This window comes from Pleurodeles waltl, chromosome 4_1 (genome assembly GCF_031143425.1).
Source record: "Pleurodeles waltl isolate 20211129_DDA chromosome 4_1, aPleWal1.hap1.20221129, whole genome shotgun sequence".
Classification (NCBI taxonomy): Eukaryota; Metazoa; Chordata; class Amphibia; order Caudata; family Salamandridae; genus Pleurodeles; species Pleurodeles waltl.
Window position 1 is genome coordinate 1,009,939,984 of NC_090442.1, and position 25,639 is coordinate 1,009,965,622.

The 25,639-nt window shown below is 40.6% G+C and overlaps 1 protein-coding gene across 1 annotated transcript in view; it reads right to left on the bottom strand.

Moving 5' to 3' along the window:
- Positions 1-1,411: 1,411 nt before the first annotated feature.
- Positions 1,412-25,639, bottom strand: part of LOC138288340 (hyaluronidase-5-like) — a 130,889-nt gene continuing 106,661 nt past the window's right edge. The window contains exon 4 of the mRNA XM_069229872.1: positions 1,412-3,893. Coding sequence (XP_069085973.1) covers positions 3,495-3,893 — 399 coding nt within the window. The 3' untranslated portion in view covers positions 1,412-3,494. The remainder of the gene's footprint in view (positions 3,894-25,639) is intronic.

Here is a 25,639-nt window from a genome sequence, read left to right on the forward strand (position 1 = left end):
TGAGTGTTAGAAGTGACAAATTATTGCATCCTTTTTGTAAGGTCAATATTAGATCTGTTTTTTCAGTTTTGTGGGTTTTGTATGCTCAGTTGAAAAGGAACCGATAGTTCAGACATCTCTTCCACCTCAAACAGCAAAAGTGAGCACATTTCTAACCTCAGTCCCAGTGGTAGAAGCGTCACACGTAGCATCACGTATGTCTCCGTTCCCTGTATGTCTGAGCTGGTGTCTGGAATGCGGAGAGTAAATGATGTAATCGAATCTTAGCGTGTGGTCTGGAGTGGAAGCTGCGAGACAGCAACACCAGGTAGATCCTGTCAGGGCTCAATTGTCCCTCAAACTGTTCCAAAGGCCCCAACAGAAAATGAAGACCTTACCTCCTACTTGACAGGGCTTTCCAAATATAACATCCCACTTCCTAGTTTTTACATTGAAGGTTGAGAAATAGAAAGGTTTCCTGGCAAGAAAGAGGGGAAACAACTTTACCAGCTCTAGAATCACACAGTGACTCAAAGGCACAATTAATTATTTTTTTGTATGTGCTAAACTGGAAATGAGATTTCCTGAATGGATCATACTAACAGGCAAAGCACACACAATCAGCTTCAGAACACTCTAAAAATGTTCCACATTTATAGGGACAATACTCCATTGAAATTTGGATCAGAACCTGTTTGAAATTGTAAGTGCACTCTGCAAACACACCACCTTAACATTTGTAGAACAATTGAGGCCTTGCTGTTTTCCACTTGAAAGTGATTGTTTTAGTGATTTTGCAGTACTACACTATAGTATGTTTAGCCATATATTCATAAAAATATGCTCCAAAATAGACCACTGGAACCCCTCACTATCCTGCTCAATGACTGTAGTACACCCACTTTGTAAACAGTAGGGAGTCATGTAAGGGAAAGAAACTGGGGAAAGTAAAGAAACTGGACATTTGCCAATTTAACAGCCCTGGCAGGGCTCCAAATTCGGAAAGTGCAGTGCCTAGTTTGGGGGTTGGCAGACTGGCACTGTCACAAACATGGCTGATGTCCCCTCGCCTCATTACAAGTAAGTTACTATGTAATTCACTTGTAATACGTTGATATGGATATCTGTCACGTTTGTGACGGAGTATCCATCCGTCAAACTCCAAATCAGGTCCTTGGTATAAACACAATGCAATATAATAATGCCTTTAACTTTCTGGCTCACAGTTTAGATTTTTTTGGCTTCTGCTGTTTTTAGGACATCCATAATTTCATTTTACTGAAGCATTAAACAATAAAAGATATAACAGCCACAGTGACGGTGTTCAACGAGCAGTTCATGCGGTCATGCAGTACAATGAGTGCAGACTCTTGATGTGCAGCAAGCAATTACTTTTATTTCTCTGAGCAATTAAAGCACATGAAGTGGCAGATGCAGAATATTCATTATCTTGAGAACACGCTTCCAGATTTTAATTTCTGTTTTTTTCATCAGAAATGAATTATTGAAATTTGAGGTCCATGCTGGTTTACATGGACTGCACTGGGTTTGGGCAGTTTTGTTCTGATGCTTGTGCAGTTTTGCAATTTTACTTGCACTTTTTTACCAGTGCAACATTTTTTTTAGATTGACAGACCATTGCAAAAATGCACTGCTTAAGTGGTGCATTTGTTTTTCAGTCAAAATGTTTCTGCACTGATCATTTGTGCAAAAAAAAATTTGCAGTGGCAAATTGGCGAACATATTTTTCATGCATGCAAATTATTATTGCCGCACTTATTATCAGTGCATGCAAATTTACTTTTTTCACTACTCATATGACTCAGATGACACAAATATTAACTTCTAATTGATAAGTTAGAGTAAAGGTTGTTGCATAAGTCATTAAGTGTAAATGTTTTTGTACTGATTGTTGCAATGGTCAGTGGGTGAAAATTATTTTTCACTGGTTAGTTGGTGCACATGTTCTTTCTGCTTTAATCAAATGATGCTGATGTTTTTGCAGAAGGTTAGTTTGTGGCTGTATTTTTGCACGGTTTAGTCTGCATGACAAACTAGTACGGCCTGATGTACAAATATATTTTGCAGTCACAGACCCTGGGGGTAACAAAATCACAGTGTGGGTTAATGGAAAAATACCTTGTTACTATTTATTCACAACAGCCCTTTTAAAAGAGTCAGAAAACTCTTTCAGATTCGGAATAGGGCTTTTGCGACCCATACCAATTCGCGGTTAGAAAAGGGTATAAAAATGGTATTCCTTCCGAATTGCAAATTGGTAAGGTATGTATCAATGGTTTGCAACGCAACTGCAGTTGCAAACTATTACCGACACCTCAAAGTAGATATGGAGGTGGTAACTGATTTGGAAAAGGGAAGGGGTCACCTTGGGACCCTTCCCCCTGAGAATAGTTTCAAGTGACCTAGTGGGAGCAGCAGGCAGTAGTCATGACTGCTGCTGACTCTCCCTTTGGGAAGACATCAAGAAAACCATTTTTTAAAGCAGAACCAGGTCCTTATAATGGGCACCAGCTGCTTAAAATATATATACCAACAGGTTCCCGTTTTGAATCACTGCATTGTCAGCCAATAACTGGGGTTCAGAAATTGCGGCTTACCTAATTAACATTTGAACGTTCAATTTAAGATGCAACTTAATAGTATGTAAGTCACAATGCAAATTGCATTCGTATTCACAAACGAGTTGGGGCCAGATGTATCAAAGGTTTTTTCCCATTCTGTGTCAATGGGAAAATGTGTTCGTACATATGGCCCTTGGTGTGTAAATTGCACATCCATGGTTTGCAAATGGGAATAGTATGTTAGTCTCTTGGTGCAGATTTACTACCTTTTGCAGCAACACACTGCTGCAAGCAAAGCTGCTCTGCTGGTTTGCATTAATGTGAGTGAAAAATAGCACCTTATCTCGTAAAATGTAATGCTGTTTTCTGTTCCCCTGCGCTGGTGATCTTTTGGCACACACTCTGGCATCTGGTGCAGCCTTCTGTCAAGCATAGCACACAAACAATGCTTTAATCCTTTCCCCACGTTGTATGTGTGCTGTACAATGCAGCAGGACACATACAAAGTTGGAAAATGTGTAGAGTTTTAAAACTTCTACTCTTTTCTGTCTCAGAGGGGGGTAGCTTTTTGGGGGCAAATCCGTGCTTACAAACATTATTAGAGAAGGATTTGTGTAAAAAATCATGGGCGGTTGACTTGGAACATACATGGTACTCTCCCTTGACACCGACGGTGCATCATACTACTTTGCACAACTTCCCAACGTAAATCAGTATTTGTGTTAAAGAGTAAATCCCAATACAACATGTTACACTGAGTTCTTGTCACTTTTGTGACGCAAAACCCGCGCAAAGTGCTAGTAAATTTGAGCCAAAGTTTCACAAACGGTGCAGTCAATGTAAACCAGGGAAACATGAACATTAGCCATGAGAAGTAGTTTATCAGGAGTTCCAATTATAACTACATTTGCGAAATACACAGGACGCTGCCCTCTATTGACATCCATTTGCTGGTTGTCGGCGCCTTATAGCATCTGCCGTGATGCAGATGTCATGAGTGACGCAGACGGAGAGGCTCGTGGTGCGGTTCTGGTTGGCTTCATGCAAACAGTCACTGCCCTCGTAGCAGCTACACTGGAATCGGTCGGCCAGCCTCGCCACCTCTTCTGCGGTTGGCTGGCCACTGACGGAATATTTCCCAGATGCATCTGTTTTTATTTGGAAGTCCCGTGGATTCAGGTGCAGGTAATCGTTGCTGTTCCATGACTTCCTTGCGCAGGCTCCTTTGCCCCCACATAGCAGTTCGCTGCACATTTTTGCTGCCAGCGTCACATTTATAACATAAGTATTTAATACATCCCGTAAATATTTGGCAAGATTTCTGCATGTCGCCTGTAAAATAGAAACAATACGTTTAATTCATAAACTGTTTAACGTGCGTCAGTTTCATACTGCTTTTTAATGAGCGAAAGCAATGTATTTTTCAAAAACGCTCCACGTTAGGCAACCCATAATTCTGTAAGGCAGAGGGATGGATTATTATTATTATTTTTTTTGACTGGGGCTATTTTACGTCTATGCTCTTACGTTTCGGGCAGTACTTGCTCTAAACATCATTTACCACCATAATATGTATATGACACAGACCATAGATTGTAACTTCAGCATCTGGGTCCCTGTAATATTTATTTATTAATGAAGACGTTTTGAAAAGGAGGAATTAATACATTTAAATTTATTAAAATAACATTTAAAAAAAACGTACCTCCTCCGCTGCGCCTCTCTCCCGCATCATCGCTCCACGCAGGCACAGGCTCCCAGCTTGCCCTGCGGCTATTTCTGACGCTGCTGAAAGCAGCGTACGGATTGGCTGGGAGTGCCCTGTCTGGGCACTCCCAAGAAGACTGGGAGCCCCTGCAGGCTCTCTCCAGCCCGGCTACTGTGTTGCTGGTCTGGAAGGCCCTTCGGTGCATGTGTGTTTGGCTGGCCCGAGACGTCCGACCAAACATACATGCTCAGTGCACGTCACCCTGTGGCCCCGCCCCTTTCAAAGAAAAGCCCTGCCCCTTTCTTTGAATGGTTCTGCAGCTGCCGGCAGGGGGAAACACTCCTCCGCCCTTATGGAGGAGCCGCCCCTGCCCCACACCTGGTGAGAAAGGAAAGATACTGAACTCGAAGTATGACTCTGGTCAGAGGACTGATCTTTAGCAGCGTCTGGGAGATGTAGAGGTTTCAGGAAGCAATACCACCTCAAGAGAAGCCTCTTAACTAGAGAGCTGCTTTGGGCACAATTTGTACGCCTCATGTCCAGCTTAGTAGCATTATTGTTTTATTCTGTCAATTTTGGATGTATTGCATGGTTTAAATCATTTCACTATTCTTACTTCCTGTGCTGTCACCGGTGCCAAAGGTCATGTGCATCACTTCCGGTGATGTTATCACATATCTTGATTAGTTCTGACTCTTGGGACCTCGGATATAGAACTGACTTAGCTCCAATAAGAATCAGAGCATTTGACCGAAAACATCTTTTCAGTAGCAGGCACATATCGAACATGAGGGGCTGTATATAGAACAGCATGGCAGCAGGGGCCCTGAACACACTGTACCCCAGAAACCAATACAAGTTTCAAAAGTGGGTTTTGGGACGTTATTTGAACAGCACATTCAAGGTGTTGGGTTTTACATATTTATAATTTAAAGCATAGGGATGTGTGGTAATTTGCTTAGTAGGAAAGAATTATTTTGATCAAGTGTCTGCCTTGAGTTCTTTTAAGAGTGCACATCACATTTACATTTCTTAGTATGGCCCTTTAAATCAACATTAATTTTGTACTAGTTTTATTGTAAAGCACTTTTAATTCATACGCTTTATTCCACTGCTCCACAGCCAATGTAAATCCTAAACTCCAAATTAAGCCATAATAGCTGCCACGCAGTCTTACTGCATAGAACTTGTGTCGCTTGCTTTATAGTTGTATTTATAGAACACTGTGCACCCCTGATGAGGCTATAAAGCACTTTGCAGATGGGAAGCATTCTACTCCGTGGAAGAACTACAGATGAATGACTGTGTGCCTATTCATTAACCAAATAGGCCATATAACATACACTTTCGCATAATAAGATATGCTGTCATAAAAACAGTCATGGCTGCAGTCAGGCGATCTGTTGCGCAAGCATATACCTGCCATATGGTATCTTAATTTAAGAGAAATATGATCTCTCTGTTGGGCAGAGGAACAGGAGCATTTGATTTCTGGTGGATTTAGGATATTATGTATATACAGATGACAGTGACACATTGGGTTACACAGCAGTTCTGCTGGATTAAGCACATTCGATAGGTTTGTCATAGTATACTGTATTTCAGATTTCTCATTGGCCTATTTAATGGAGGTAATTTACTTAAATTTCAGTTCTCTCGTGCCAAAAAAGATAAGGCTTAGTAATAGCAGTTCAGTAAATGCCTTTATAGAGCATCTGTAGTATTGAAAAGGCATGGGTCGTTAATTATATATGTATTGGTTAGACTCTACACATGCTATGGTCAGACTAAAATTAATAATTCAAACAGTATCCGGAAATGGGTGTTCATTTTTCAATGAGTGAACTCAAACCTTATCCAGATACATGACCACACACGGAAATAAGTACAGATTTTTATTACAAGATACTCTGAACTGTCTTAGCTAAACCTGCCCAATTGAATTGAGGGGTAATTCATGTCTGAGTTCATCACAAAAAAGTGCAACTTGGAGATTAATATACCACTCTTGTTATGACTAATATAATAATGTTTAGTAGAGCTGAAGTAATTAATGCCTCCAAATGGACCTGCACCTCACTGTATTACTGGCTGTATTTCCACTATCCTCTCCAGAGCTTGCTGAGCCATGTAGGGGTTGGAGTTTAAACTCACTCCCAAGTTACTCACTTCTGTCATTGACATTAGCGAGATTCAAAGTTGCAAGGGTGGCCTGTAAGAAGATGGTCGTTATTCCAGTTACAAACGGGAGGATACCAGGATTGTCTGTATTTATTTTAAGGTAATTTAACATCCATTGGTCAAAGGCTCGAAGATACTATTCTGTGTCATCTGTACTGTTGCAGCTTGTCATGTTGAGCAAATCAAAGATTTCGTGAAGTAGCCTGTGGTAGTTGCTGACGCAAACTGGAGGAATTCTTGATCCTAGAGGTGCCCCTACCCCGATGTTGCAAGTGAATGGAAGTACTGAAACGACACTCAAACTATTGGAGTTGTAGGAGGGAATGTACTAGAGAACTCCCGTTTCTTTTAGTATTCCTCAGATGGTGTGATGATAAACTGTGTCACAAGAAGCAGACACATCGAGGAGAAGAACTGCTGCAACATCCTTTCTATCCACTTTGGTCTTCAGATGGAGTTTCGAGCAGATCCCACGCCGCTCTCTGGCTGAAACCTAGTTCATTGGTCTGATAGCAGTTTGTTTAAAGAAGGCGAAGATCTGAGAAAATGCTTCTCTCAATTTTCCAAGGAAAGGCCTGTTCGAGATTGACCGGTTGTTGGGAGAATTAGCTGTTTCAATGTTGCTCTCCTTCACTAGTGGTCATAAATATTAACTATCCTATGCCTAACGGATTAGTGTGCAGAGTTTCTCAAAGAGTGGGCGGAAATTATGAACCATCTTTTACGACCTGCCCATCATTTTGCAAAGGAAATAAAGATCTAATCAGCTGCATCAAACACGTATATTAGTAGAAGGTTACAAAAACTCCTGCCTCATGAAATATTTTGCAAGGCAGATTGAATTTGCGACCCACTACAAATGGCTGTGAATTCAGGGATGGAAGCATGTGTGGAAGAACAGACATCTATCCCTGCATTCACCTTCCCAGGATGACAGCCTCCGGAACTCGGGCAGGTACTGCTTTGTAAAAAAAAACAGACATGCAAGGAAAACATTGGTGGGTGCATGCAGGGGTCCCTTCAATCAATGTTCCCCACTCACCCACGAGGGGCAGAACCTGCCTGACATGATTACCAAAGGGGAAGCTTTTCCACAGGAACAGCTTCCCCCTTATAAATCAGTTACATCCCTAACTCAGGGGTTGGAAACTGAGCAATGATTTGCGGCTGCAATTGTAGTAACAAATCATTGAGACATTGGCGTGTGACTTGTAATTTGAGGGGGGCACCCCGGTTGTACCCCGTCCTATTTGCAATTTAGGAAGAGTCGCAAATGTCAATTTATGAGTCAGGAGGACTGTTTCGATTTGTAATGGGGCTTTTGCATAGCAGGTTTGTACATAAGCCCCTTGAGCTCTGTGAGGAAAGGGCCTTTGTTGTTTTCTTAACTCTGTTTTAAGTTTATTGTGTCCATTCTGCCAGAATATACATGGGTAAAATATATGAATTAACCAAATACATATGAAAAAATATCAACCTATCATTACATGTGTTTGACAAAGGAAATTGAATTACATAAAAATGAAGCACCAACATATAAACACATGGTTTTAAAACAGCGTGGGAGAGACCAATCTAGTAGTTTGTAGTCAGACATTTTTTTTCAACTAGTAAATAAGATGTGAGAAAATTAATAATTGAGCAAACAACTCTCAGTGATTCCACGAGTAAAAAGAAAATACAATAGATCGTAGGTACAATCCCTAGTACCTCTGCATTTATTGGATTACTGTAAAACAAGGACAGCAATCTTTCAGTCCTTCTATTAATCCTCATTGGACAATTCTTCCTCTCGTCTCATCCCACGTTTAATAAAGGCAGAAAGAATTTCGCACCAAAGTGGAGCTTGTGACAATTTTCCCTCTGCTCCACATATAATGCAAGCTTCCCAGACATTCTGTATGGGACACCGAGGAAAATACATCAGTGCAGCCATGAACCTATTCAGACAAACACGGAGATCCTGGGCCAGTGTATAAAAGGAATACTGATTGCATGATCCATGAATCTGCCTGCAAATGTCGAAAAGTCCCCAATAAGTAAGCCAAGTTCCAAAACTCTTTGCCACCTTCACATGTGCTGTGCCAGCCAATGGGGTCAGTAGTTTATCAAAGACAATGGTCACAACGAACCACTATCACCTCCAAGATGATTGGGACCTGCGACCATGGATGCAAATGTGTGGAAATTATGTTGAAAAGTATTTTGGGCATATAAAGGTTGCACTATATGCTACATCAATGCAACAAATAATATGTTCACTTGGGAGGGAAATATAATGTACACGCATAGGTAAGCATATGCATAGGTAAGCACAAGCAAAATATATTTTTTAAACTTATGGTCAAAGCCCAAACAAGTAAATGCAGAGAGACATAATACAAAAAAGGGGACTTGCTTATCCAAAAAGTCATAAAGAACAAATTGTTATTAATGCATCATAACAACATTTGTATTGTGTATTGAGTGTGACGGCGCAGAGCAGTGCAAGACAGAAATCTCTGCACGTTTTTTTGTTCACTAACAAAAACTTAGGCCCATATTTATACTTTTTTTGCACCACATTTGCGTCATTTTTCTAATGCAAAAGCGGTGCAAACTTACAATATATGATTGTATTTTGTAAGTTTGCCCTGATTTTACGTAAAATAATGACGCAAATGCGGCACAAAAAAAGTATAAATATGGGCTTTAGTGTATACTCAATAGGCTGCAATATACTATGATGTTGTACAGATTGCAAACCCAAACAAAAAAGAATCTCAAAGCTTGTCAGTACTAATAATATTAAGTACTGCAATCCAGATTGCAAAATATTAGAAAGTCGTCTTTTCAACCCCAGTAGTTAAATTGACCAGGGTCATCATTAGGACCGTTGTTGAGAGACACTTGAGAAGAAAAACAACTTCAGAAATCAGGAAGAAAAACATTGAAAGAAAGTGGTCACCAGTTGTGTTAGAGTCACTCCACCCTAATGGTGTTCCTGCAGTTCCGTTCTCCAGTGTCCTCCCCTCTGTATTTCAGGAACCCGACTCACTCTGTGGCCTCCTTTATCTGAGTAATCTCTTAGGCAGGATGCTGGTTATTAATAGCCTTCTCAGTGGTCTTCAATCACTCAGCTAGCTTACTACAGTCTTCAATCACAAGACCCATGACAACAGCAGATCTATCAATTTTGGCCTCCAACTTTTCTTGGGTGGCCTGAACTGCCAGTATTTCGTCCAATTTATCTGGCAATGCCGTATGGTATTCTTTAGATGGGAGGTTTCTGGATTTTCAGTGAGTTGCCAGATCCCCTTTAGTCTGAAACGCCAGGCATCCCCATAGTTTCTGAGTCATTGGTCCCTCTCATGCATCCCATCTGACAGTTCCCTCCCCCAACCATCAGTTAGTCTTGGCATGATCCTTAGAGACCCTCAGGAGTTGGCCAAATTTAGGGGCATATTTATCAAACTTTGATACAGAAAAGCCACCTTGCTGCACTGTGCGAAAGAAAAAAGGCTGTATTTAACATTAGACAGTGCATTTTTGTCCTTTCTTTGTGCTGGCGCACAATGTGCTGCCTAGTGCCAACACAGACATCCTTGTGCTGTGGTACAAGGGTGCCTGTGTTGCAGACAGGATTGTTTTTATGCTTTAAGGGGGACCTTCCTGCACAAAAGCAATCCTCTGAGACATTTCCCTCTTCCTGTGTGTGCTGCGCAATGCAGCACACATAGAAAGATAAAAAACGTGGAGAAATAAATATATTTCTCCTTGTTACACATTACCCGAGGAGGCATAGCATTTTGACGCTTTCTCATGTCTACTAGTAATGGTAAATTTGGGAATGCTCCAAAATCGATGGGTGGATATGTGGGAACACCCACGTTCCATCCACGGAATGCCTCTTGGGGGCAGAGTAACGCAATGCAGCGATTTGTGATGCATTACTTGACTCATTGGTGACGCAACTCATTGATAAATCTGCCCCCTAGTGCCTAATGGAAAGCGATGGCAGTCAGGGGCAGCGCAGTATCTGCAGTCGAGGGTCAAAGCCAGTCAGCAACAAACAGGAAAATGTTCAGTGTAATCATAGGTTGTTGCAGCAGACATTTGGTGTGATGAAGTGCAAAGTGCCATCTGACAGCCTATGGATACTGAAACCCACTTGCCTGCTTCCAAATGAGGACCCTCAGACCACTGCAGCATGGTAGACAATAAGAACGTGCAGAGTCACTGTGTATTTTTGCCCCACTCTTTCAGGCCGGTGTTACAGGATCCATTTGCTCTGGGATCCTAATTTAACATGTGCCCCTATTAGATTCCCCATCTCCTTGCTTGAGTAGGTGGAGGGTGCTATAACAAATAATCTCAAATATCTAGGGGCTCAAGGGTTCAGGGATGCAGGAAAGAAGTCACTGGTACCAGCGTTGCATGATCTGAAATATAGGCTAGCAACAGCAGAGGCCGGTCTTACCCCGACTCAGCTGCCAAGACAAAAGAAGGAAGATAAACAAATAGGAGGCCCAAATTCCCCAGAATGTCCACCAGATAGCAGTCTTATTTTGCTATTTATTAATCTTGAGGCAGGTGGCACCAGCCACCACTAAATGGCACTATATGTAGTGACTGCTGCAAAATATGGTTAAGGACATGCTTTTCTTTTTTAACAGAGTCCTGATGCGCCTGAGAGAGGCCTACAAAGGCCCGGCATTCTGTTATGGACCTGGTCTCCACAAAAGCCTCAGACAGGCCTGTCTTAGGAAGTACTGTTTCTGCTGTTAATTGAGCTCTACTTCCTGTTGCGTCTTGATGAGTATCATGTAGAGAGCATTATCTCGAAGTTTTAACTATTTCAGTTTGCACTTCCAACTCCCTCACGATTACTTCTGACGGTCTTGGCGGTGATTGCAATGTTGATGCTCACGCTTTCCAAGCATGAGCTGACACTGTTACGTCATGGAATGTAGACTTTGGAAGGTTACTTGGATTTTGAATGTTAGGCAGTTTGTACTACCGGCATGGCTTGGAGATGACAGTCAAATTTCTAGTTCAAATAATGGATTTGCATATTGATGTTACAACACTGCAGCACTTGAGTCACACTAAGATAGAAAAGGTGGGAAGCAAATATCCTCAATCTTTCTTTGTGTTTATTTCCGACTTTCCAAGATACACTCATTCATGTTAGACATTAATGATGGGGCTGTCTATGATGGTTTCATCCCAGAGGGGAAGGGGAACAAATTCAAAAGGAAGCTACATTTAAAATAAAAGCAACTGTATTATGTGCCAGTAACATTAAAACACTAACGTCCTTTGGCAGTTCCTAGTAATTGTAAATTCTTTTGTGATACAATGCTCCATACTTTCTGATCCTTTGAGGCGTAGCAAACCTATTTAGAGGATACATTTTTAAGATGGTGCGAAATGTTGCCTTAGAGCCAACACTCTGAATGTATACTTCTGTTTTTTTGGGTGCTCATAGATCTTTATTATGTTATGTATTTCTTTTTCCTTGGTATGTAGCACAGTTTTACCTAGTTGTTGCATGTTTTATGCTGAGAACCAAGTTTGAGAAAGATATATCCTACAATACAAACAGTAAGAACAATTAGGTAACAAATTAAAACCATGGCTGAACTAGACCTGGAAGTAGAATTGTCAGTGTAATAATAGTTGGTGACACTGAAGGGGTAGAACAGGCATAATTCAGAAGAGTGACGGTGTGCAACAAAATTAGTAGCAGACTGAGGGAGGGGTATAGCGAGGATTAGTCTTATTAAAATGAAACGAAACTGGGGAAATAGAGATAAATTGTGTTGACTTGGTCTGTAGTCCTGTTCGTTAATGCTCAGCTGGTCGAATGTATTAGTACTAGGATGAAGCCTGTGTTTGTTTGAATAATTAGGCTGTTGGAGTGGAGGTGTCTGGGGTTCTTCATCATTTCTGTTCTTCAACTTTTCGGATTTGTACATTTATTAGAGTTCAACCGATCCCACCCTGGCAACAAGTTTTACGAAGGGCATCTCAACACACTATACTCATGCAGTGGATGTAATCACTTATCCCATTTAGTCTGTTCACTCTATTGTTGGTGCTGTTAGTGCTTGGGGATGTTTTCTTACTTAAAAAAATTGGACACCTCTTCCAGCATTAAGTCATTGAAATTTTTAAACAAGAGTACATGTTGGGTGAGCAGCCTTCTTTGGTTAACAGAAGTTGTCTTGCCGCAAGCTTGCTTCTTACGTGTGTAACTTGTGTCTTCCTTTAGGAAGCCGTTTATATCAAAATTACACCTCCCCATATAGGATACCTCTCGAAATGCATAGCGTGTTGCAAAATGAATATGACACACACTAGAATTAATGTATTATGAGTCTAAATAAATAGATTCACTCTGCCAGGTATAATGACTTGGACCAAAACAAGCATGAAACCTGGCAGAGAGAATATGCTACTTAGTGATTAATATGAATAACTCACACTCCAAATTGAATGAGAGATATACTGAAATACATATCAAGCATATTGAAATAAATATAGACCTCCCTGTCAATAATAAAGCAATTACTGAAACAAATACGATATTCATAAAAAAGAATGGGACATTTTTTTAATTGCTGACGTAGGCTAAGTGGAATATGACATACATTGGAATGAATATGACAGACTGAAATTAATATAAGGTACTGAAATGGAAAAGTATTATTCTGAAAAGAATATAATGTGCATTGAAAATAATACCACATACACTGAAATGAACATTACACGTGTTGCAATCAATATGAATTGCTTTGAAATGAATATTGCCCACAGTGTAACGAATATGAGATGCACAGAAATGAATGAAATTGTTTAAAATGAATATGGAGTGTGCTGAAATTAATATAAGCCTCATTGAATTGATTGAGTCTGACATGCCTTCAAATGAGTATGACAAAAGCTGAAATTCTCCTGACATTTGTCATACGAACATGGCAAGCATTCAAATGAATATGCTATTTGTTAAAATGGATAAGTAGCATCTTAATATTAATATAACAAGTGTTAATATGGATAAGACATCCATTGAAGTAAATGTAACATTGATTGAAATGAATATGATACATGTTAAAATTAATATGAGATAAGTTGAAATGAATATGAGCTTCTTTGAAATTAATTTGACATGGTTTAAGATGAATGTGAGTAATGTCAAAATGAACATTACATTTATCAAAATGAATATGATTTGCATTGAAAGCATTATGGCACACATTGACATGACTATAATATGTGTTTAAATAGGTATGATTCTTTTAAAATTAATATGTGTTAATATGAATGAGACATCCATTGAAAGGAATATGACAAATGCTAAGATGAATATGACATGCATTAAAATGAATATGAGGCCCCTTGAAATTAGTTCAACATGCTTTAAACTGAATATGACCAATGCTGAAATTAAAATGAATGAATTAATATTGCATATATTGAAATGAATATGACCCAGGTTAAAAATATTATGTCAGGTGTTAAGGTGAATATGACATTCATTGAAATAGATAAGACATTAATTGAAAGGAATATGACATGTTAAGATTAATATAAACCACTTTGAAATTAATATGACATCTGGTGAAATAATTATGACCCACATCAAAATTATTATGACATTCATTAAAAATTAATGTGACACTACTTTTTAAATGAATATGAAACTATGTGAGATAAATGTAGTATGCTTTGAAATGGATAAAGCACATATCGAAATGAACACAAGCCATGTTTAAATGAGTATGACTCCTGTTTAAATGAATATGGCTTGCATTGAACTGAAGTATTTGCCTTAAAATGAATATTACATATTGAAATTGATATTACATATTTTTAAAGGATATGATATGAACGCAAATGAATTAACTACAATTAATATATGTTTTTGACTATGTGCTGCATTTTGTGTTTGTTGGCTTTAGGAGTCTGGGCACTTTACCAGTGCTAAAGTGCAAGTGTTCTCTGTCTAAATTGTACTGATGATTGGTTTATCCTTGATTGACATATTTGATTTGCCGGCAAGGCCCTAGTATAGTTTACCATATATGCCCAGGGATTGTGTGTCAAATGCTACTAGTTGGCCTGCAGCACTGAGTGTGTCACCCACATGACTAGCCCTGTAAATATGTCTCAAAACTGCCACTGCAGTGTCTGTGTGGGCAGTTTTAAACTGCCATTTCGACCTGGCAAGTGCACACACTTGCCAGGACCAAACCTTCCCTTTTACTAAATGTAAGTCATCCCTTGGTGTATTTTACATGTCCTAATAGTGAAATACTGCTAAATTAGGTGTTCACCATTGAAAGTCTATCTCTCCAATAGAGTAACATGGGGATTGCCTTGAAATATCTTTTAAGGGTAATTTCTCACTGGGGAGCAGATAGAGATATGGAGGTTGGGGGTCTCTGAACTTAAAATTTAAAATTACATCTTTTGGTGAAGTTGGTTTGTAAATTGCAAGTTTGAAAATGCCACTTTTAGAAAGTGGACATTTTCTTCCTTAACCATTCTATGCCTCTGCCTGTCTGTGGAATACACGTCTGGGTCAGGATGACAGTTGTGCTGTTTGTAAATTCACTCTAGACAGTTACGTAAAGGGAGCTGAGGTGTGTCCTGCATATCCTAATGGGTCTTCTTGAGATGGAGTGGTAGAAGGAGCTGACACTTACCCCTGAATAAGGCTGTGTCTGTCCTTATACAAAGCTGTCTCCAGCCCCCTTGAGTATGTCTTGGCCAAGAGCAGGAAAGGCAGGGTCTTGTGCACTACAAAGACTTCTCTTTTAAGTTTGCCTACTTGAAAGGCAGAAATGGATATGAGTACTGGACCTCTGACCCCACAAAGTTAGAATCCATGCAGTCTGAGGACATTCTGCCAGAGAGAAGAGCTTTATGCTGTAGGAGGGGCTGCCTCTCTGCTTGTTGCTTTGATATGCTGGCCTGCTGCTTGCTGCTTGCTGCTTCTGTCCCGGGAGTGAAAGGATTGGACTTTGCTTTCTATATCCTGCTTCTAAAGATTCTCCAAGGGCATGGACTGAACTTGCCTCCTGTTAAGAAGTCTCAGGGACATAAAAAAACGTTATCTGCCAGCACCGGGGCTCTCTTGCTGAGTGTCTTGACTTTCCAAGTGGTGCCAAATCCTGTTCCTGGGCCCAAGGGAGTGAGGTCTGGAGCAACCAAGAAGAAACCAAGTACATCGACTCCTGAGTGACTTCAGAACATGCACCACTATCTGACTCTGTGCCGCTTCCTGCACCAGAGCCTTGGTCCCCGGTGAGTGCAAAGACCAAGACCGATGTCGTAGGACCGATGCCGCCACAGCACCTGCCAAGCCCCAAAACAGCGTGAGTCCCAAGTGCTGTGTCACTTGCGTCTTGACCTGCTGGATTAATCAACTCTGCCTTCTCGTATGGAACCAACGCCTCACCACTGATGCAGCATCACCTTCCCTGTAACCATAAGGGACCAATGCCTCACCTCCCCTGCATAGCAGTAAGGAACCGATGCCTCACTTCCCCGGTAGCAGTAAGGAACCCACGCCGGATCGGCTCCAGTGATGCCTCAGCTCTCCGACTCTGTGTAACATCTTTGTTTTCTTGTTTCCAAGGTACTGTACCTGGGGTCTGTGCGACTCCATAACCGGCTTGCACTCGCTCGTGAGTGGCATTAGACTGTTGGGAATGACCTTCAAGAAGTTGTGCTAGCCCCAGTTGCAGCTATTGTGTTTCTAAGCATTATACTAAGATTTAATTTTTGAAAATGTGTATCTTTGCTTGTGTAAGGTGGATTATTTTAGTTTTGGTCTTTTCACTCAGATAAATATTGGCTATTGTTCTAAACTGGTGTGCAGTGTGCAGTGTGCGTGTGTGCGTGTACACAAATATTTTACACATTGTCTCTGAGAGAAGCCTGACTGCTCATGCCAAGCTACCAAGGCGGTAAGCAGTGGTTCATCTTAGCTGTGTGCCTTACCCCGACTAGAGTGAGGGCCCCAACTTGGACAGGGTACAAACCACCACCAACTAGAGACCCCATTTCTAACACCTCCCTTTATCTCTACCAGCATATAAAAAATTATGTTATTTACAAGAAATACTTACCTGCATGATAAAGTACTGTGTGACAAATGTAGAAATACTTATCCATTGCATGCATCCATTTACAATGCAGGTGTGTGGTAAAAGCTGGTTCCTTGTTTTATATTCTGTTAAATGTGTGGTATATTCATTTTAGTAATTCATTTGAGTCCATATCATCTCTTTTCAGAATATATAATATTAATTTCAGTATGTAATATTAATTTTAAAGCAAATCAACATAAGTTCAGTGTAAGCCTTATTCATTTTAACAGGGTCCATATTCATTTAAACATGGCTTGTGTTCTTTCAATATGTGCTTAATTCATTTCGAAGCATGCTACATTTATTTCACACAGTTCCATATTCATTTAAAAAAGTGCCATATTCATGTTACAGAATGCCATTAATTTTGATGTGGGCCATATTAATTTCACCCGGTGTCATAATTATTGCAAAGTGGTTCATCTCAGCATATCATATTCCTTTCAATTAATGTCATATTAATTTCAATGATTGTCATATTCACATTAACACCTGTCATAATAATTCTAACATGGGTCATGTCCATTTCCACATAGATCATATTAATTTCAATATATTCATTATTTATTTTGCTGTGTACCATATTAATGTTTAAGCATAACATATGCACTTTGACAAGTTTCATTTTAAATTTCAGCACTGGTCATATTCAGTTAAGACAAGTTGAATTCATTTCAGTGGGACTCCTATTCATTTCAGTGCATGCCATATTGATCTTAGCATGTGTCATATTCCTTTCAATGGAGCCTTTCAATGGAAATTCATTGCAACACATATTCATCATGTCAATGTGTATCATATTACTTTCAAAGCAAGCTGCATGCATTTTGATAAATGTCATGTTCATTTTAAATTTACTCGTATTCAATTATTTCAAAACATGTCAAAATAATTTCAATAAAGGTCATATTCATTTCAACTTATGTCATTCATTTTACCATGTGATATATTCCTTTCAATAAATTTATATTTATTCCAATGGATGTCATATTCATATTAACACTTATATGTTAAAATGGATAAGTTGCATCTTAAAATTAATATATCATGTTCATTTGAATATGTGTCAATATTTTCATTGCATGCCATATTCATTTTGACAAATGTCATGAGAATTTTAGCCTTGGTCATATTAATTTAAAGGCATGTTGATTTCAATTCAATGGGACTTATATTAATTTCAACACAAGCCATATTCATTTTCAATCATCTTCTATTTATATCCACATGCCTCAAATTCATTGGCATCTGGGTAATAATCATTTCAACGCATTTCAAATTCATTGCAACGTGCTTAAAGCTAATTTCAGCATATGTTATATTATTTTCGATGCACATTATATTCTTTTCAGAATACAATATTTTAATTTCAGTACCTTATATTCAATTCAATTTGTAATTCATTTCAATGTGGGCCATATTCCTCTTGGCATATGTCAGTTATTTCAAGAACTGTCCCATTCTTTTTTGATGAATATTGTATTTGTTTCAGTGATTGCTTTATTGTTTACAGCGAGGGCCATATTAGTGACTAATATGAATAACACACACACCAAATTGAATGAGAAATATACTGAAATATATATCAAGCATACTGAAACTAAGTAGCATATTCAATCAAAAAATATATTAAGCGCACTACTCACCCGTTAGGGTCTCAAAGCGCTGAGGGGTGGCAGGGAGGAGGGTTGCCGTTTACTGCTCAAAAAGACAGGTCTTGAGGTGCTTTCTGAACGTTAGGAGGTCCTGGGTCTTGCGGGGAGGGGAGGGAGTTCCAGGTCTTGGCGGCGAGGTGGGAGAAGGATCTGCCGCCGGAGGTGGTGTGTTGGATGCGGGGGACTGTGGCGAGGGCAAGGTCAGCGGAGCGGAGAAGTCGAGTTGGTGTGTGGAAGTTAACTCGTTCGTTGAGGTAGGCCAGTCCAGTGTCGTGGAGGGATTTGTGCGCGTGGATAAGGACTTTGAAGATGATCCTTTTGCTGATGGGCAGCCATTGTAGGGATCTGAGGTGAGCGGAGATGTGTTCGTGGCGGGGGAGGTTGAGGATGAGATGTGTGGCTGCGTTCTGGATTCGCTTTTTTCTGAAGCTTGGCTGTGGTACCAACATAGAGGGCGTTGCTGTAATCCAGTCTGCTGCTGATGAGGGCATGGGTGACCTTTTTTCTTGTTTCTAAAGGAATCCATTTGAAAGTCTTGCGTAGCATGCAAAGGGTGTTGAAGCAGGAGGACGATATGGTGTTAATTTGCTGGGCCATGGAAAGAGATGAGTCTAGGACCATGCCGAGGTTGCGTGCATGGGTGTTGGGTGTGGTTCGAGGATGGTGGGCCACCAGGAGTCATCCAATGCTGTCTTGTTGGGGCCGAAGATGATGGTGATTTCTGTTTTGTTGGAATGAAGTTTGAGGTGGCTTGCTGTCATCCATTTGGCGATGTTGAGGAGTCCGGTGTGCAGGTTTGTCTTGGCGGTGGATGGGTTCCTGGTGACGGAGATGATGAGCTCGGTGTCGTCTGGGTAAGAGATGATGGTGATTCCATGGGGGCGGAGGATGTTGGCAAGGGGGGCCATGTATATGTTGAAGAGGGTGGGGCTGAGGGAGGATTCTTGGTGGACCCCGCAGATGATCTTGGTGGTTGGAGACTGGAAGGGAGGGAGGCGGACTCTTTGGGTTCTTTCGGCGAGGAAGGAGGTGAGCCAGTCTAGGGCCTTGTGTCAGATTCCAGCGTCAAAAAGGCATGCACAGAGTGTTTGGTGGCATACAGGTTCGAAGGCTGCGGAGAGGTCTAGGAGGATGAGGGCGATGGTCTCACCCTTGTCCACTCTGGTTCTGATGTTGTCTGTGCAGGCTATGAGGGCGGTTTCAGTGCTGTGGTTCTTACGGAATCCAGACTGGGAGGTGTCAAGTGTGTTGGTTTCTTCTAAGAAGTGAGACAGTTGGGCGTTCAGTTAGGCGTTCACTATCTTCACTCTGCTGGGTTTCATATTTGTTTTGGTGCAATTCAAATTCACTTTGCCAGGTATCAATTATTTTGACACATAGTACATTCATTCTGGTGTGTGTCATATTCATTTTGCAGCACTCTATGTATTTCAGGAGGTGCCCTATATGGGAAGCTGTAATTTTGACATGAACGGTTTCCCATAGTCTTCCTGTGCAGCAGTTCATGGTTCTTATCCTTTGGAAACTGTTTACAGTAGGCCCAATTTTCAGTTGGAGCTTTCACATGTGGACTTATGTGAGCCCATTAGGGAAATACTTGTTGTGTGCGTTCAAAGAGGTTTACAGCTCAATTCTCTCTGTATAAGCCAGTACCTCAGAGCTGTTTAAAAAACACAAGGATCTGTTTGTTTTCTACTCCCTGTCATCCCTGGGAGTCTGTGAATGTGAGGAGCTGCATAGCGGCCACGTGTGCTTGACTGTGGTACTGAGTGAAAGGAAAGGACGTTTTCAGATCGCGCAGGAAGCCTTAGGAAGCTGATGTGTATTTCAAGCGCACATAGAATGGTGTGAGGATAAAATTGTGGCAAGCTGTCATTGAACATCAGCAGGAGTGTTTGAAACAATGCCCCTTTATTTTATTTGCTGGTGTATGAACATTTGCCAGTGAGGCAATAGAAGAAAACAGTAGCCTTGCTATTTGTTGTTTATCTGATTTACATCGAACTAACATTTTGCAGGTGATTATATCAAGACTATGCAAAAGTGCCAATACTTTGCAGAGTTTCAGTTTAATGTAGCTAGTCTGGATGTACATTTTATTTATTGGAGATATTACCAACTTTGCATTTTCAAAAGATCATCTTTGCTTCTATGTGTAGCCCACAAGCATGCAGAATGTCACTCCTCCAACCATTTTTTAAGATATAACCTGGGGAACAAAATCAACGGTGGGAAAAGTGGAAAAATGTCTTTCAAAGTTATGCTGCCGCATGGGGCCTAAATTTAGAGTGGAAAAGAAGGTAGTGTTCATTTTACACTGTCTGCGAAGTGAAAGGAAAGAAATTCTAGAACATCTACCAGAAGTAGATCAAGTAGAGATGAGAGGGTTAAACACTTATAAGATATATATTAAGAAGTTAGATATTCAGTTTCTACTCTGTGTAGGCCCTATAATTGACCGCTTTCTTTTTGGCAAAAGTACACAAAGGGAGGGTGAAAAGGTGGAAGAATATATATCTGCTTTAAGAAAACAAGCTTCTAGTTGCACATTTGGGGGACTGTGATGAGAGAATCAGGGAAAAGTTTTTTTAACTGTAATATTGTTAAAAGTTTGGAGGAAATTTGGTCGAAAGATGAACCTTGTGTCAATAAATTTGACTGTAGCTAAACAAATAGAACAGATGATGTATTGTATGAAGAAGATAACATGGGGTACTGGCGAGAATGAACACTATAATGCTATTCAAGATAAGAGTTTAGAAAAAAACAAAATAGGTGGATAGTGGATTCAAGGGTCAATGCTTTCACTCTGGACAAAGAAGACATGCCATTTTTTAAATAGTGTCCCGCAGTTAAGGCCACATGCAACAAATGTGGAAAGAAGGGTCATTTCATGGTATCTTGCAGGAGCAACAAATATGTCAAAAGAAAAGACAGTAGTAGAAGAAATTGTTCTGCAGTTAGGTGGAAAATCACTAATAGCCCAAAACACTAGCTAAAGTTAAATTGTACTAAGGTTCAACTGTTTTTGTTTGGATATGTTTTCAGAAATAAATCTTAAGCAACTGTTTGGGGAACAAATTCAATTGAAGGTATGCTGGTCAGCGGATTACCTCAATATGAAAATAACTTTCAATTTTTAAAGTACAAATGAAGGTACATTTTGGGATTGACTGTACCAAACTATTTAAGAGTATGAGTCAAATACTGAACCACAGGTTCAGGTGCAGGTAATTGATGAAAAAGCTCAGTTGGTGGAAACATTTACAGACGTCTTCAAAGATGAATTATGAATGATGAAGATGCTTGAAAAAATATATTTACAAGATAAAGCTAAAAAAAAGAGGTGATACCTGCAGTTTCAAATGTAAGGAAAATAATGCTAAGTGTGCAAGAGTCTGCAAGACAAGATTTGGAAAAGGTATTTAAAGCTGTGGTGAAAGAACCAGTAGCGGCTACTGAGTCGCTTGGTCCTATGGTTGTTGCTCACAAATCCAATAGAAAGATACATTTGTGTGTAGACCTAAGGGCATTACATAAAGTTGTCATAGTTTACATATTTTCTCTTCCCACTATTACGGAACTGTTGGCTCTATTATCTGGTGCTAAAGTATTCTCAAAGCTAGATTTAGTATCCACTTACTACCAGGTAAGGTTACATCCAGATTCACAAGAGGTAACCTCTATTGTAACACTTGTGGGAGCATACAAGTTTAAAAAGATATCCTTTAATTTGGTCTCAGCTGCCTCGGTCTTTCAGGGGGTCATGTTGATGATGTTAGCTGGGGTACATAGTGGTATATTTTATTGGGTTGATGTTTTGGTGTTTGGCAGTAATAGAAGACAGCATGATTAAAGATTACAAATGGTGCTCAGGAAGTTTGGTGAACACTGACTGCCTGTGAGGGAGGGCAAATGTAAATTTGGGTGCACAGAAATCAATTATCTAGGTCCTTCAGTTACAGCCATAGGGGTAGTATATAAATAACTTGCAAACACTATCATAAACCTTACTATGCCCAAGAGTAAGGATGAGGTATGCCCTTTTTGTGGACATGGGTGAGTTTTATAGAAAATTCATCAAGGGATTAGCAAGTAGAATGATCAACATCAGGAGTCGTCTCGAGTCAGGGCTTTTGAGTGGGATGCATTGTGTGATGATGAGTTTTTGGATGCAAAAGAATGTTTAGGTAAAGCCCAGCATTTTAAAGCATTTATTCCAAATCAGAATAATACTCTTACTACTGATGCTAGTGCTAAAGTGTTGGGTGCAGTACTCACTCGGGTAGGAAATGGAGGATGAGACCATTGCCTTAAGGTCTGGACAAAGTCCAGAACTGAACAATCTGGAAGAGAAGGAGGGTTTGACAGTTTATTGGGCAATTAATAAGTTAACCCCTTTGCTGCCAGGCCTTTTCCCCTCCTGTGCAAAGCCTTTTTTTGGTTATTTGGGGCAGTTCGTGCTTAGGCCCTCATAACTTTTTGGTCACATAAGCTACCCACGCCTAATTTGCGTCCTTTTTTTCCAACATCCTAGGGATTCTAGAGGTACCCAGACTCTGGATTCCCCTGAAGGAGACCAAGAAATTAGCCAAAATACAGTGAACATTTTTTTTTTTTTAAATGGGAAAAAAGGGCTGGAGAAGAATGCTCGTGGTTTTTCCCCTGAAAATTGCATCAACAAAGGGTTTGCGGTGGTAAGATCACCATCTTCCCAGCTTTCAGGAACAGGCAGACTTGAATTAGAAAACCCAATTTTTCAACACAATTTTGACATTTTAGTGGGACATACCCCATTTTTACTATGTTTGGTGCTTTCAGCCTCCTTCCAGTTAGTGACCGAAATTTGTGAGAAACCAATGTTGGATGCCAGAAAGCTAAACATTTCTGTAAAGTAGACAAAATTCTGAATTCAGCAAGGGGCCATTTGTGTAGATCCTACAAGTGTTTCCTACAGAAAATAACAGCTGAAATAAAAAAAATATTGAAATTTAGGTGAATAAAACAGCCATTTTTCTCCACATTTTACTCTGTAACTTTTTCCTGCGAGGTCAGATTTTTGAAAGCAATATACCGTTACGTCAGCTGGACTATTCTGGTTGCTGGGATATATAGGGCTTGTAGGTTCATCAAGAACCCTAAGTACCCAGAGCCAATAAATGAGCTGCACCTTGTAATGGGTTTTCATTCTAGACCGGGTATACAGCAGTTCATTTGCTGAAATATAAAAAGTGAAAAACAGGTATCAAGAAAACCTTTGTATTTCTAAAATGGCCACAAGATAAGGTGTTGAGGAGCAGTGGTTATTTGCACGTCTCTGAATTTCGGGGTGCCCATACTAGCATGTGAATTACAGGGCATTTCTCAAATAGACGTCTTTTTTACACACTGTCTTACAATTGGAAGGAAAAAATGTGGAGAAAGTCAAGGGGCAATAACATTGGTTTTGCTATTCTGTGCTTCCCCATGTTTCCCGATACAAATGGTACCTCACTTGCGTGGATAGGCCTAGCGCCCACGACAGAAACTGCCCCAAAACACAACGTGGACACATCACATTTTCACAAAGAAAACAGAGCAGTTTTTTGCAAAGTGCCTAGCTGTGGATTTTGGCCTGTAGCTTAGCCGGCACCTAGGGAAACCTAGCAAACCTGCGCAGTTTTGAAAACTAGACACCTAGGGGAATCCAAGATGGGGTGACATGTGGGGCTCTGACCAGGTTCTTTTACCCAAAATCCTTTGCAAACCTCAACATTTGGCCCAAAAAACACTTTTTCCTCTCATTTCGGTGACAGAAAGTTCTGGAATCTGAGAGGAGCCACGAATTTCCTTCCACCCAGCGTTCCCCCAAGTCTCCTGATACAAATGGTACCTCACTTGTGTGGGTAGGCCTAGCGCCCACAAAAGGAAATGGCCCAAAACACAATGTGGACACATCACATTTTTTCACAGAAAACAGAGGTGTTTTTTTTTTTTTTTTTTTACAAAGTGCCTACCTGTGGATTTTGGCCTCTAGCTCAGCCAGCACCTGGGTTAACCTAACAAACCAGCGCATTTTTGAAAACTAGACACCTAGGGGAATCCAAGATGGGGTGACTTGTGGTGCTCTGACCAGGTTCTGTTACCCAGAATCCTTTGCAAACCTCAAAATATGGCTAAAAAACACACCTTTTCCTCTCATTTCGGTGACAGAAAGTTCTGGAATCTGAGAGGAGCCACAAATTTCCTTCTACCCAGCATTCCCCCAAGTCTCCCGATAAAAATGGTACCTCGCTTATGTGGGTAGGCCTAGCGCCCGCAAAAGAAAATGCCCTAAAACACTATCTGGACACATCAAAATTATCAAAAACAAAACTACCTGTTTTTGCGGGGGGAACCTGCATTTTTGGTCTGGGGCTCAGCAGCCATCTAGGGAAACCTACCAAACCCAGACATTTCTGAAAACTAGACACCTGAGGGAGTCCAGGGAGGTATGACATGCCTGGTTCCCCAATGTTTTGTTACCCAGAATCCCCAGCAAACCTCAAATTTAGCTAAAAAAAAAATCAAATTTTTCCAACATTTCTGTGTGGGATTATCGCACTCGGGCAAATTTCATACCACTCAACGTTCCCCTCAGTCTCCCGGTAAAAATGATACCTCATTTGTGTAGGTGGGCCAAGTGCTTGTGAAAGGGAAGGGCCAAAAACATGTCGATATTGAGGGGGAACCAAAGGGAGTCCAAAAGGGCAGTTTGCAAAAAAACATTTTTAGGCTGGCAAGTGCAGCAGAATTTTTGTCGGTATAGATGAGACAATGTTGGGTGGTAGGAATTTTGTGGATTCCTGCAGATTCCGGAAGGTTCCATCACAAAACGTGGGAAAAATATGTGATTTTCAGCCAAGTTGGAGGTTTGCAGGGCATTGGGGGTATGAAAATGGTGCGGGTGCATGTGAAACACACCACCCTGGAATCACCCAGATGTTTAGTTTTCAGATGTGTCTAGGCCTTGTGGATTTTTCTACATTGCAGCGTCCCAAAGTCCATAAAGTGCAGCCCTCACCATTCCAAGTAGGATGATTTTGAGAGTTAGGCAAGCTCTCATGGCCCAAATGTAAAACTAAAACCCAAAATAATCAACTGTCTTCTTTCTTGCTGTGGGATAAGATGTTGTAGAGTGCGGGGGAGAGCTGAAAGACTGTTACCCCCTTCAGTTGAGGGGGGTGTAACGAGGCCCATACTGGTTGGTAGCCACCACCCCAATATATATATATATTTTTTTTAGTTCCCTGGCATCTAGTAGACTTTCTGACCCCCAGGGTGTGGATCACGGGTAATTGCCCCATCTGCCCACTGTTGGGCAGAACAACCTTGGCCCCATGTATTTGGGGTGGGGGTATGGCCATACCGCGA